The following is a 14,556-nucleotide window of genomic DNA, read 5'->3' as shown; positions in this document are numbered from 1 at the left end:
CTTAGGCTGGGCTGAAACAGAGAAGGAGTCAGCTCGAAATTGTCACCCCTCTTCCTTATTCTGTACTGGTCCAGCTTTTCTCTCTCAGCTCATCTCCTTGATGTACATCCTTGTCTCACATTATAATTCCTTGGCCTAGCCTAGGGCTTAGGGCCCGGGATAAAAAGGTGTGCTGCCATGCCCTCCAAAAGCATGGAGAGAGCTCTAGAACTTTCCCTCTCCATCTCAACCCAAGAGTAAGTACAAGCATAAGGTAGAACTTCCTAGCCTGCGATGCATGGACGGACGGATGGATGGATGGATGGATGGATGGATGGATGGCTTTTGGGTTCTGTGAATCCCTGATGCTACAGGTATAATGTACGTTTCTGGGGTAAGGGATCACAGCTTTCACCAGGTTCTCAACTGAGGCCTGGCCCTCTCCCTCCACATGCTATGGTAATCAGCTGCTCTAGAAAAGATGCAGGATTGGGCTGGGCGCGGTGGCTCACGCCTGTAATATCAGCACTTTGAGAGACTGAGGCAGGTGGATCCCTTGAGCACAGCAGTTTTGAGACCAGCCTGGGGAACATGGCGAAACCCTGTCTCTACAGAAAAGAAATTTACAAAAGTTAGCCAGGCATGGTGGTGGACGCCTGTACTCTCAGCTACTTGGGAGCATGATGTGGGAGGATCACTTGAGCCCAGGAGGTTGAGGCTGCAGTGAGCCATGATCTCACCACTGCACTACAACCGTGGTGACAGGGTGAGATCTTGTCTCAAAAAAAAAAAAAAAAAGATGCAGGATTTCCTGCGGAAGCCAAGTGAGGTCCAGTTGGGAGGTGCAGTGTCTCTAGACCTCACAGGAAGGCCTTGCTCCAAGCCCAGTGCTCCTGTCTCTTCGGGTCTCTCTACAAATGCAGGGTAGAGGATTCTTCCCCAGGAAGCACTGAAAGACCCAGCTGCCCCTGCCCCCACTCCATCCTTTCTGGCCTGAGAACTCTGAGAAGGCAGGAGGGTTTTTCTCACTCAGATCCTGGACAACACAGCCTGAGGAACTTCAGTAGTATGACAGCCTCAGCAGAGCTACAGGCACCCTTTTGGTGAACTCTAGCTGGATTGAACAGCAAAGATGTTTAATTCCACTCCATGTGATGGGGCTCCTCAGTACACAGATCCCCTTCATGGGGTATCATGGTGAAGAAAAAGGATAAGGCTAATAAGGATCTCAACTGGGGATATTTTGTCCCCCGGAGGACATTTAGCAATGTTTGGAGACATTTTTGGTTGTCATACTTGGCGGTGCTTACTGACATCTGGTGGGTAGAAGCTAGGGATGCTGCTAAAGATTCTATAACGTGTATAATTCTATACAGGATTACATGCCTGCAATCCCAGCACTTTGGGAGGCCCAGGTGGGCGGATCACCTGAGGTCAGGAGTTCAAGACCAGCATGGCCAACGTGGTGAAACCCCCGTCTCTACTAAAAACACAAAAATTAGCCAGGTGTGGTGGTGGGCACCTGTAATCCCAGCTACTTGGGAGGCTGAGGCAGGAGAATTGCTTGAACCCAGGAGGCAGAGGTTGCGGTGAGCCGAGAACGTGCCATTGCACTCCAACCTGGGCAACAGGAGCAAAACTCCGTCTAAAAAAAAAAAAAAAATTATATAACTTGCAGACAGGCCCCTATGACAAAGAATTATCTGGCCCAAAACATCAATAGAGGTTGAGAAATGCTGCTAACCACACACAACAGGGAGTGGGGATGTACCAGGGGGGAGTTCAGGATGAAAGGTGTGGCAAGGACAGAGTGGAAGAAGGGGGGAATAGGAGGAGGAGGTTAGGCAGAGGACAAAGCACTGGACCTGGAGCAGACAGACTTGGGTTCCACCGACCAGCCAGTTGACCTTGTGCAAGTCACGTAGCTCCTTAAGCTTCAGTTTTCTTGTTTGTAAAAAAGCCACAAGGGGCTGAACATGGTGACTCATGCCTGTAATCCTGGCACTTTGGGAGGCTGAGGCAGGCAGATCACTTGAGGTCAGGAGTTTGAGACCAGCCTGGCCAACATGGTGAAAACCTGTCTCTACTAAAAATACAAAAATTAGCGGGCGTGGTGGTGCACGTCTGTAGTCCCAGCTACTCGGGAGGCTGAAGCAAAAGAATTGCTTGAACCATGGAGGCAGAGGTTGCAATGAGCAGAGATCACGCCACTGCACCGCAGCCTGGGCAACACAGCGAGACTCTGTCTCAAAAAAAAAAAAAAAAAAAAAGCAACAAAGATTAGACAAGAAAATAAAGGTGGAAAAAACTAACCTCATGCCTTGGCACACCAAAGATGTTCAATAACGGAGGCTGGGGTGTGAGGATGCAGGGGTGTGCAGATGCAGGGCCGTGGAGGCTAAATTTTTCCAAAAGGCCTTGATATTAAGAATCAGAGTACCAGAATAGAGCAAGTAGAGCAGTGTCCTGGGGCTGCGTGCAAATGAAAAGTCATACTGGTAGGGAAGAATCTTAAGCTCCGTTTGTTTTTTTAGGGCCCCACCCCCGCCTTTGGCTGAGTGATAACAGAAGTCCTGATTTCCCCCTCGCAGACTGTAGGAACAAAGCATTCCATCGGTGGGCATCAAGTTAGTTGCAGGCAGTTGAAGGGCCTCAACTTCCTGCATGTCAAATCAACATCTCAGCGTCCGCTGTGGTGAAGGGCGGGCAGCCACCGGTCAGGCAAACGCTTGACTTGGGCATTCATACAGTAAACAGACACATTATACTCCAAAAAGCCGGCTCTTCTGGGCAACTGCTGTCCCTCTGGGGTCCTCAGAGGTGGAATTCTGCCTTTTCACTCAAGTCCTGCCTGTGATCATAAAGGCAGCTTTTAACCCTTTTTAAGGAAAAGAATGGTGAGTGAAGAAAGAAAACAAATGACTGTGGGCGGCAAAATGCAGCCTTCATTTTAAGAAGTGTTGAATTAGAACACTTCACTATGCTCTGGCCTTGAAAGCTGCCAGCCACACCGCAAGCTCCCTTAGCCTCCAGGGGCCTGGGCTCTAGCCCCTCCACCTAATGCAATTCACCATGGAAAAGGTCTCTCCGCAAGGTATCTTTGATCATGAAGCCATCCAGCTTTTGGGATATATGTTAATGTGCTCATAGGACGTTTCTCTAGAGGTTAACTAAAATCTTACCTTTTACATCTCATCTCTTCCACTCCCGCCACCTTACCAATTTCTCACTGCTTTCATGTAAAGCAAGCTTGTCCAACCTATGACTTGCATGGCCCAGGATGGCTTTGAATGTGGCCCAACACAAATTCGTAAACTTCCTTAAAACATGAGATTATTTGCGATTTCTTTTTTCTTTAGCTCATCAGCTGTTGTTAATGTTCATGTATTTTATGTGTGGCCCAAGACAATCCTTCTTCCAGTGTAGCCCAGGGAAGCCAAAAGTCTGGACACCCCTGATATAAAGGAAAGAAGGGAAACATCCATCTGGTATACAAGACACACTAACTTAGTAGTAGACAACATAGATTCTAGAGTCAGAGAGATGAAGGTTCAAATCTTGGTTCTACCACAAATTCTACAATTTTGAGCAAGTTAGTTAATCCTTCCAGGCCTCAGTTTCCTCATCCATAAAATGGGAATATTAACAGTTCTAACTCAAAGGGCTTTGTAAAGATTAACCCATATAAACTGCTTAACACAGGGCTAACACACAGCAAAAGCTTCATAATAATACAACCATCTTTTTTTTTTCCGAGATAGAATCTTGCTGTGTTGCCCAGGCTGGAGTGCAGCGGCGGGATCTCGGCTTACGGCAACCTCCGCCTCCTGAGAAGCAATTCTCCTGCCTCAGCCTCCTGAGTAGCTGGGATTACAGGAACCCATCACTGCGCCTGGCCAATTTTTGTATTTTTAGTAGAGACGGGGATTCACCATGTTGGCCAGAGTGGTCTTAAATTCCTGACCTCATGATCTGCCCACCTCGGCCTTCCAAAGTGTTGGGATTACAGGCGTGAGCCACTGCGCCTGGCCCCATCATTTATTAAATACTTACCAGGTGCCCTCCGAGTACTTTTCTAAGTGCTTTTCATATGCTACATCACTGAAGGCTCTCAACAACCCTTGGAGGTGGTACTGTTATTATTAGTTTGATGCAAAAGCAATTGTGGTTTTTGCCATTACTTTTAATGACAAAAATTGCAATTACTTTTGCGCCAACCTAATATTATCACCACTTTACAGCTGGGGACAATGAACCACAGAAAGGTTAAGTCTGTAGATAGATTGCACAAGTACTAAGGGGTGAGGCCAGCATTCACACCCAGGCAGGTGATTATGCTGCTTCCCAATAAATGGTATTACTGTTGTGAGAACCTCCAAAACCCCAAGGTCAAAAGGGGGAATTTACAACTTCTGGGTCCCTCTCTTTTATGAGTTCTCCAATAGCAAATATGCAGTGAGTTTATGGGTCTCAAACAGTGACCTCTTTCTGGTTACTGCTAAGGTAAAGAAAGACTCATTTCCCTCGCCCGAAGGTAAAGTAATGAAGCGGGGAAAGTCTGGCGTCCCAGCACTTTTGAATCAGCGCTCGAGTGTTGTTGGTCCAGGGAACAGGGCTTCCCATAACAAATAATTATACTTTGCAATTTCTCTTTAGTTTGCAAGCTACTTTTGCGTATGCACTTGCATTCTCATTGAATCATTACAATAATCCTGAGCAATGACTGCAGGGCCCATCCAACAGGTAAGGGCACCCGCTTTGGCCAAGGTCACAAGGTAAGTAGGAGAGCCAGGATGGCAGCCCCATTCTGACACTTAAACTAGTATTCTTCTCTTAGTGTGATCTCACAGTCTGGACTTTCAGTAAGCTTTCCGGGTGACACCGATGCACACTCAAGTGTCTAGCGGCACTGCTCTCCACCATTCCATAGAATGCACAGCTGAAGGTGGACCACATCTGTCACATGGAGGCACATGGGTAGACCGTGACTACTCACAGCTACAGAGCAGCTTTTTCAAGCTGAACCAGAGATGAGAAGGCTTAAGGAGTATGCTGTGAGTGTTCTGGAGTCTGGTGGCTACCCCAGTGTGGAAGGTATTAGGATTACAACGAGAAAAGGAGGAATCACCATTCGTTTATAATATGCTAAAGCATATTAGCATATGCCTCTCTCCTTTTATCCACTGGCAGCGATAAATACAAGTTCGTTGAATGAATGAATGAATGAATGAATGAAACACTCCTCTAGAATCTTGTGAAAGCTGGAGTCAAAGGAAAAGAGACTCAGAATATCATAAATAAAAGTAGTTATTTCCTACCTAACCAGTACTCGAGAGAACAGGAATCTTCTCCTTTGCAAGGCAGCCTCTTTGTCCTACCCAGGTTTTGTTTACTCCTTTCTCCTACAAGAGTTCCTTTCACCAGCTGTATTATCCGGCTGTGAAACTGACACGCCATGATTCTACTTATTTCTGTCCCATGGTCCCTTTTATTCCCCTGATCCCTAGAGGCCAGCTTAACTTGGTTGGTTTGGAAAATCTACCAGGTGAAGTCTTCCCCTCAGTGGGCCCTTTCGAAAGGGACATATCGGGCACATGATTGCGGGTCCAAGCAAGTTCAGCCCTCTCTTGCTACTGTTACATATAGAAAAGAAGTCCTTAATGGTTAGCCTCCAAAGTTATGACGCAGAAGAACATAATGTTAAGCATATAGGAGCAAAACTCCCCAGGATAAAAATCCTGACTCTGCTAGTTCCTAGCTGTCTGACCCTGGGCAGTTATTTAACCTCTTTATATCTAATTTTCTCATCAGGAAAATTGGAATAATAAAAGCCCCTACCTTACAGGGATGTTATGAGAAATAAATTAGTTAATTCATAAGAAGGACTTAGTTAGCATTACTGCCTGGCACATACTAAGTGCTCAATAAATAATAGCTCTTGTTATTACTGTTAAAGATTTGGCTTACCCCAGAACCGTCACATCCAACCACTCCATGATTAAGACCTGCTATTTTAGGACTTGAGATGTTTGAAAACCCTACTGTGTACCAGGCAGCAGTACCACCCCCATGACTTAAGTTGGTGGCATGAATAACCGCAGAGTCTTGCTTTACTGCCTTTCTCTGAAAGAGCTTGAGGCACATGGTATCCTTTATCCTTGCCTTTTTTTTTTTTTTTTTTGAGATGGAGTCTTGTTCTGTTACCCACACTGGAGTGCAGTGGCACAATCTCAGCTTACTGCAACTTCCGTCTCCCGGGTTCAAGCGATTCTCCTGCCTCAGCCTCCCAGGTAGCTGAGACTACAGGTGTGTACCACCACACCCGGCTAATTTTTGTATTTTTAGAGTAGAGACAGGGTTTCTCCACATTGACCAGGCTGGTCTCACACTCCTGGCCTCAAGTGATCCACCTGTCTCGGCCTCCCAAAGCACTGGGATTACAGGCATGAGCCACCACACCCAGCAGATCTTTGCCTAATTTATCACCAACTAATTCTGAGGAGCCAAGGACAGGAGAGAGAATCCAGAAACTAAAGTACAGAGCAATTAAGAAATGGATTAGTTTCCACTTTTGTAAATCAGGAGTAATAACAGTATCTATTTCATAGGGTTGCTGGGAGGTCTAAATGAAATAATACATATGAGGTTCTTACTAGACAGCTGTTATTGTTTTTCTTGTTATTTGTACTAATCCCATTATCTTCATCTGGATATGTCCTCTCTCTCAACTTAGTAATGTAGCCAATGCCAGGCTGTCTCAAAATTCTACCTGCCCTACCTGGAAGCTGTCAACAGATTTCACAAATCCAACAGGGCTCAAACATGGCTGTGCTCTGTTAAGGGCTGCTCAAAATATTGCTTTCCTTTCCCCCTACATCTCAAATCAGAAGGTCCACACAGTAACAAACCACATTTGTTTATGGCTGCTCAGGGAGCAACAAACCACATTTTTCTGGAAGCCTTTTAAAGTCTCTCTCTTCTCCTGAGCCCATGAGTTCGAGGCTACAGTGAGCTATGATCATGCCACTGCACTCCAGCCTTGGCAATAGAGTAAGACCCTGTCTCAAAAAAAAAAAAAAAAAAGTAAATAAAAATAAAGTCTCTCTCCCTCAAAAAGCACCTGAGAAGTAATTCCTTATGCATTGAGACTCCCTGAGAAGGAGATGTCTGAAAACAGAGAGGAGAGGTCAATCCAAGGGGAAATATAGACCTTCCCAACCTGATCTTCTGGGATAGCCCGGAATCCTGGCTCAGTTACTCACTACTTGTATGACAGGAAACTGCTCTGAGCCTGTTTCCCATCTGTAAGATGGGAATCTTTTTTTTTTTTTTTTTTTTGAGACGGAGTCTTGCTCTGTCGCTCAGCCTGGAGTGCAGTGGCACAATCTTGGCTCACTGCAACCTCTGCCTCCCAGGTTCAAGCGATTCTCCTGCCTCAGCCTCAGCCTCCTGAGTAGCTGAGACTATAGGCATGTACCACCACGTCAGCTAATTTTTGTATTTTTAGTAGACATGGGGTTTCACCATGTTGGCCAGGCTGGTCTGGAACTCCTGACCTCAAGTGATCCACCCACCCCAGCCTCCCAAAGTGCTGGGATTACAGGCGTTAGCCACCGCACCTGGCCAGTGTAAGACAGGAATCTAATGTTACCTACTTCATAAGGATATTGTGAGGAATAAATATATCATATACTAAATGCTTATCACAGTACCAGGGACACAGCAAAGCTCTCAAAAATGCTAACTGCTCCAGAAATATATTTGGAGTTTTTTAGACCACATATCCCAGTTTGTAAATCCACGTCCCACAATTTGCAAAAATTGTCATTGGAGGAGATCATTCCTAGAAGAGCAGAAATTCTCATTTGAGGAAGATACATTGTAGAGTTGTTGGCTTTTATTGGCTCTGGGAGCCTGTAGTTGAAACTTCTTGTTTAAACTGCCCGTGGAGGGAGGGTGGAAAGCCTGGGGCTCCCCTTTCCTACCCGTGGAGGGAGGGTGGAAAGCCTGGGGCTCCCCTTTCCTATTTGCTAGGCTTGTGGATGTCATAACCTGGCCTCTCCACTTGGTTAGAAGGAGGCTACAGTCAACTCAACAGAGAAGCTGTCTCCTGTCCTCATCCATGCCGGCGCGTGGTTGCAGGCCACTACCCCTCCCCACCTCCCCCAAGGCGTGACAGGAAGTGGAGCTGCCGAGCTTGGAGAGATCCCTGGAGGCACTTACAACCTTGCAGCTTCTTTATTTCACATGCTAATCAGGTGTCTCTCCCGATACCCTTCTCTGTACCTGCTCTGCCCTACACCCAGAGGAAGGGTCCCTCTCCCGCAAAAAGGCACTGCCTGGAGCCGGGAGCTTCCCGGCTCCAGAAAACCTCCGGTGATAAATTATGCAGCAGCACCTCTGTGTCACTGCCTCTCAGCCAGATGGGAGGTTTGCTCCCAGTCTTTTGTTTCCGGCTCTGCTTGCCGCTCTGAGCCTCAGCTCTGCACAGAGGTGAGGGGGAGCTCCCATAGGCCAAGTCAGGGCTTGCAGCAAGTCCCAGCCAGGCTTTCCCCAGTTGGGTGCCAGGCAGCACCCCTCCCCTCATTCGAACCTGAATGATGGGGCAGTCCTATTCCGCATGGGGAAACAGGGTGTCAGGGAGCGCTAACAGCCAGTCCGCTCATCTGTGAGCAAGGATGGGAAGGCCTACGAGCAGTGAAAGAATGAAGTCTGCTTGGATGGGCGTAAGAGGCGCCCAAGGGCACCTAGGATGTTTGCTTCTTGCTAAATCAAAAACGCACAACAGAAAATGGAGTCAGACAACCGCCAGGAAGCTAGAGAATTGGCTCTTTTTAACAGCTGCTCTTGGTTACGGTCAACTTTCCGCAGCTCCCAAAAAATCACATCACTGGCACCAACTTAAAAAGAAAAAACAAAAGAGACAACAGGGGTCAAACTTTGAGGTGGAGGAGCTGGGGGTTGGGGGCTATTCGGGGCTGGAGACCCACATCAATTAGGCCTGCACACTGACAGGCTTCCTGATTGAAAATGGTAGCTGCGAAGGCTCCACAACAGCCCAGCTCCCAAATTGGGGCAATTACTACCTTATGAGCTCTGGAGCCTGACTCCTTTCTCAGGCCAATGGGAGGGAGGGCTTGGAATTCTAAACTGTTCCAGCTACAAGAGTCCCTGGCCAGCCCCTCTCACCCCATGTCACAGGAATCTTAGCAGGAGAAGTTGCTAGGCTGCATCCCTGACCACTTAGGAAGGGAAGCTCTCAGAGGAAAAGCTCCATTTCCCCAGACCTCTCTCAAGAGAACTAAGGCAATGTGAGTTCCCCTAGACTGATGTTATAGCTTAGCAGACTTCTTTTCTAGGAGTGGGCACAAGTGGGAACTATGCTTCGGTTCTATCACGTTTTCAAGGGGAGAAAGAAGGGGCAGATCTTTAAGAGACAAGCAAAAGACCAGCTGCAATGAATGAAGGACCAAGTCTCAATTTTAGCACGGAACACGGTAGCATAATTATTTACCCGGCTCCCATGTTCTAAAGCCAAGAATCATCTCTGATCCACTTACATGACTTTGCTTACAGCTAACTTTAATCAAGCTCTATAGTAACACAGTAGTTGTCAAGCTCTGTGCTGCATAGTTTGAACATGCTATTATCTCATGTAAGTTTTATGATATTCCTATGTGATAGTCTATTACTACTTCCCTTCCCCTACCCTACCCACCTTTGCAGGTAACAACCCTGAGGTTCAGGGAGATTTTGCACAGGGTCACCAAGAATTGCCAGAGCCAAGATTCAAACCCAGGTCTGTGGGTGCTTCTTAATTACTGAGCTTCGTATACAGTGATTATATTAATGCTTGACACGTGTGTTTGCTGAATGAATGAACAAGTGAATGGGTGTGGAGCCTAGTTTGAGGAACGTTCCCAATTGTATGAGGAACTCATTCCTGCCAGCTCTAAGCTGGAGTGAGAGTGACAAACCCATGCAGTCATCAGAACTATTTATAAGGTCAAACTCAGGCTCTGCCAGCTAACCAGTCAGCACTGAGTCTTCCCTGGGACACTGAATCCTCACAGGCTGAGGAGGGGAGGAGGGCTTCCGCTGCTGAAGATGAGATGGCAGTCCAGACACAGTCTGGGGCCCAGATGCCCCATGTCCAGGCAACTGTGACAAAACTCGTGGCTAAGCTGCATCAAGGAATGTAGAGAGACCGTGGCTGGAACAGGCTAACAGACCTAGTCAACCAAGGGCACAGACTGTCTCGTAATCTTACCCAATCATAAAAAAGACAAGATTACTTCTTAAAGTAGTCCCTGAAATTCTGTTCCTATTCAGGAACCCCCAGTATTTTTTTTTTTTCTTTAAAGGGGCAGCAACATAAACAATTTCTCCTATTTTCCTTCTAACAGTTAAGACTGGCAGTTAATCAGTAGAAAGAGTGAGCGAAGAGCTGTAAAACACCCTGTCCTCTGTGACCTCCTGTGTTCTTTGCTGGCCCAGAAGATGGACATACCCAACGTGCTCTGTATCAGACATGGCCAGACTTGGTTCCCTTGCACCTGTCATTCTTAATACCACGTGCCAGTCCAAAAGATGTTATCTGATATTCATCAGGGTACAGAAGAGGAAATCCAAAATCAGTGACAAGCCAAGTATGTTTCACAAGCCCAACAGATCAGGGACAAGGTCACTCAAGCACCATGACAACCATGGTCATGACAACAGCGAGATGGAAAGGAGACCAGTCTCAGCTCAATTGCTCTGCACTTATTTTCAGATACAACCTTCTATCTACCCAAGCACGCCTAGGCAGAAGTTTTAACATTTCCCTTACCTGGATGAGACCTCCAGAACAAACACACTTTCCACTCTTCCAATGGTTGTCATCCACGCCCTTACTTCAACCTTCAGGATGAAAATCACTCAGGACTATTACCAGCCATCAAGTTTCCTTCCAAAATCTTTAAGGTTGGAGAGTTATGTGGGCTGAGTCCAAACCAATAGGCTCTAGGAAAAGCCCCAAGGACTAGCAGCATCCAAATAAGCACCTTAAACTTTATTTATTTATTGAGATAGAGTCTCACTCTGTCACCCAGGCTAGAGTGCAGGGGAGCGATCTTGGCTCATTGCAACTTCTGCCTCCCAGGTTCAAGTAATTCTCCTGCCTCACCCATTCGAGTAGCTGGGACTACAGGCATGCGGCACTGTGCCTGGCTGATTTTTGTATTTTTAGTAGAGATGGGGTTTTGCCATGTTGGCCAGGCTGGTCTTGAACTCCTGACCTGAAGTGATCCGCTAGTCTCAGCCTCCCAAAGTCACCTTAAACTTTAGTGTCTTTAATTCATGCCTTACTGAGGTCAGGTCTGCCTAATGGATCTACTACTACATTTATCACAACTGCTGTCTCCCTGAGCCCCTGGAATTGAGTGTCAGTCCAAAAGATGTTGTGTTGGTGGTATTTTTGGTTGTGCTGGTTCCAGGCTCTGAAACTGCTCAATCTCACTGGTGAACTGTGAATCTGACCCCCCAGACCTCCAAGGATGGCTCAGTATCAGGCCAGGTGATGTGTATACCTTCACCCCACTGCCTACCCTTACAAACGTGTGCACAGAAAGCTTCCCATGCTTAGACGTTTCTATTAAACTTTTTTCCTTAAAAAGAAACCTGGGCCAGACACAGTGGCTCACACCTGTAATACCAGCACTTTGGGAGGCCGAGGCAGGTGGATCACCTGAGCCCAGGAGTTGGAGACCAGCCTTGGCAACATGGCGAAACCCCATCTCTAGAAAAAAATACAAAAATTTGTAGGGTGTGGTGGTGCATGCCTGTAGTCCCAGTTACTCAGGAGGCTGAGATGACAAGATCACTTCAGCTTGGGAGGTCGAGGCTGTAGTGAGCTATGATTGCCCCACTGCACTCCAGCCTGGGCAACAGAGTGAGACACCCTCTCCAAGAAAAAAAAGAGAAAGAAACCTAAAAGAGTTACCAAGAATCCTCCCATTCTTCTTCTGTGAAACATTAGATATACGCAATTCTCTCCCCCCATTCTCACCCCCATCCTCTATGCACATGTAATATTTGCAGCGTTGACAGCTCTGGAGCAGGAAAATCTTCTTGGCCAGTCTCAGCCCGGAACCTTCCAGCCCCCCCCTTCCCTAGGGCAGAAGGCGACAATCTCCTCTCTGGCTTTGTTGGTATCCGTTTTAACCCTAATTTTTTTTTTTTCCCAGTGCCTTGCCATTTCCCTTGATCTTTTTCAAAACTTCCTCCAGGGGGCCGAGAGGAAAGTTCCATCCCCTTCCCTTGCAACCCGAAGGGGTGAACCCCCCAAAAAGCAAAGCTGTCCCTTTAAGGGGCCCATGTGGTGGGAAGAACAGCTACATTCCTACCCCAGTAGGGCCGCTGTCCCAACACGCCAAAGAAGCTACAAATAACCTTCCAGGAGAGAGCCGGGGAGGGGAGAGCGCAGAGCGGAGCGGAACGTGGGCCGGCCAGGCTACCGCTCTTCGGAGAGAAAGAGCTCAGTCTGCGCTAGAGAGGACGCGGAAAAAGCCCCGGAAAACCCACAGGTAGTTTAAATAAGAGACATGAACACTCTGTTTTGGATTTGGGAGGTAAACCAATCTTTAAAACGAGTGCCCAGACATCTCCACGCCCTGCCAGGCAAGTTCCGAAATCTGCACTGACTTTTTCCACACGAGCTGTCCTACGTGAAAGAAAGAACCGGTGCAAGACCAGGCAGGGTCTGCAGACCCCTCCATTCTAAGCCCCAGCTCCCTTCATCGGGGCTGCGAGGCAAATGGGGAGACTCGGAACTCCCGCCACGATGAATAGCGATGGGTGAATAGGGCTGGGGTTCAAAGATCAAAGTTCTTTGATCTCTGGGCACAAACTAGAGAAAGCTGCTCAATCACGGGGTGCACCCAGGGTCGTTAAGAGGCCGCGGAGAAGCAGATTCCATCGGAGCCCTCGTCCCACACAACAGGGGGTACGGGCACCAAGGAGTCCTGCTGCAGCCGTCCAGCTCCCCCGAGGGCCGGGACCCCGCCGCGAGGGCCGGGCGGCTGCCTTCTGGGGTCCAGGGTTACCCGCCCCCTGCCCCCCTACCCCGGCCAGGGCAGATCTGCGGGAGTCTTCCAGCAGTTTCTTCCCTATATTCCTCCTCAGCCCCCTTTCCAACCACCTCCCCTGAGGACGATCCAGGGCTGGAAGCTGACTGGCCGCAGCCAAGAGAGGGACCCCGAAACACCGCCGAGGGGAGATGCTGCCCGCAAACAGTGCCCCAGAGCCCCTTGGTGGGAGCAAGACCTGGAGTCCAGGAATCGTTCTCCGAGTAGAGGTACCCGGTGCCCAAGTACCAGATTCTACCAGGGCCTCTCTCCGCAACCCGCCCGAGCCCCCAGCCCCAGGAAGGAGGGCTATTTACAATTTATGGGTTTAGCGACCCTCCTCACCCGCCTCCCTTTCTTCGCACGCATTCATTCGCACCAAGGACACAGAGCCCCCGTCCTAACCTGAAAGGGAAGCAGCCTCCGCTCTTGAAAGAGCAGCGAGGGAGGGCGAGCGAACGAACGCCCCGGACCTTACCCGCGCCCCGGCCCAGACCCCAGCCCGCGGGAGCGCCTCCGCTGATGCCCCCGCTCGGACTGCTGTAGCCAGGGCCGCTCCGGGGCCTCTCCCCTGCACGCAGCCCCAAGGCCACGGCTAGGAGCGAGGGCGAGGGGTCTCAGGCCCCGGCCCGCGCCGTCCGGGTCCCGGGAGGCGAGTCCTGCAGCGGCCGGACCCAGGGACAAACTTTCCCGGCGGGCGCGGCTTACCGTGTGCGCAGAGCAGGGCGCCAAACAGCAGCGCGCCCCACTGCCGCCTCATGGTGCCGCCCGCGCCGCCCGCGCCGCCCGCCCGGGGTCCCGCCGGCTGCCGCGGGACGGCGCGGCGGAGAAGCCCGCGGAGGGTCCCCGAGGGGGAAGCGTCCCGGGTGCACGGCGGCCTGCACGCCCCGCAAGTCGCCCTTGGGCCGCCGCCGCCTCCAGTGCTGCCAGAGCCGACGCTGCCCCGCCAGGGGACCGGGAGGGGGTGTCCCGGGCCGGCGGCCCCGCCCCCCGCGCCGCAGCCCAGGCCACCGCCACCGCGCCTGGGCCCGCCCCCAGCGCCGGCCCGGCCCCTTCCCGCCCTCGGCCCCGGCTCCCCGGTCCCCCGACCCCACCCGCCGGCGCCTCCTGCGCGGGGCCCCGCTCCTCCTCAGGCCGCCCCCACATTCCTGGCCCGAGAGAGAGCCCCCTCCCTGTCCCTATTACTACTGCTTAAATTTCCCTAACTTAAAAAAAATTATCCTAGCAGCAAGTCTCGCCCCCGCTCACTCCAGCTCTATGCTTCAGACGAGCACCTGAGCTGACCCAAGTCGCCTGGACGTGACCCCGTCTTCCCCCACCGGCCCCAAGTCCAGACTTTATTGATGTCTCCGAATACGCAAAGCTTGCGGATGCATAATCCTCTTGGGTCTTTATTGACATCAAACAAGGGACATCAGGGGGCCTGGAGTGCTGTATCTTAACTGGCGTTCTCACTGTCAAAATTCCTTTT

General features: G+C 49.8%; 1 protein-coding gene across 2 annotated transcripts in view; it reads right to left on the bottom strand.

Annotated features, from left to right (window-relative positions):
* LRP4 (LDL receptor related protein 4) overlaps positions 1–14,058 on the bottom strand; it is a 60,585-nt gene extending 46,527 nt beyond the window's left edge. The window contains exon 1 of one of the 2 annotated variants that reach the window (XM_063671895.1): positions 13,794–14,058. In XM_063671895.1, coding sequence (XP_063527965.1) covers positions 13,794–13,845 — 52 coding nt within the window. In that variant the 5' untranslated portion in view covers positions 13,846–14,058. The remainder of the gene's footprint in view (positions 1–13,793) is intronic. The other variant, XM_054439685.2, reaches the window with a different exon arrangement.
* Between the last annotated feature and the right edge of the window lie 498 nt (positions 14,059–14,556).

Source organism: Pongo pygmaeus, chromosome 9, assembly GCF_028885625.2.
Source record: "Pongo pygmaeus isolate AG05252 chromosome 9, NHGRI_mPonPyg2-v2.0_pri, whole genome shotgun sequence".
NCBI lineage: Eukaryota > Metazoa > Chordata > Mammalia > Primates > Hominidae > Pongo > Pongo pygmaeus.
This window is presented reverse-complemented; position numbering and strand designations above follow the sequence as displayed.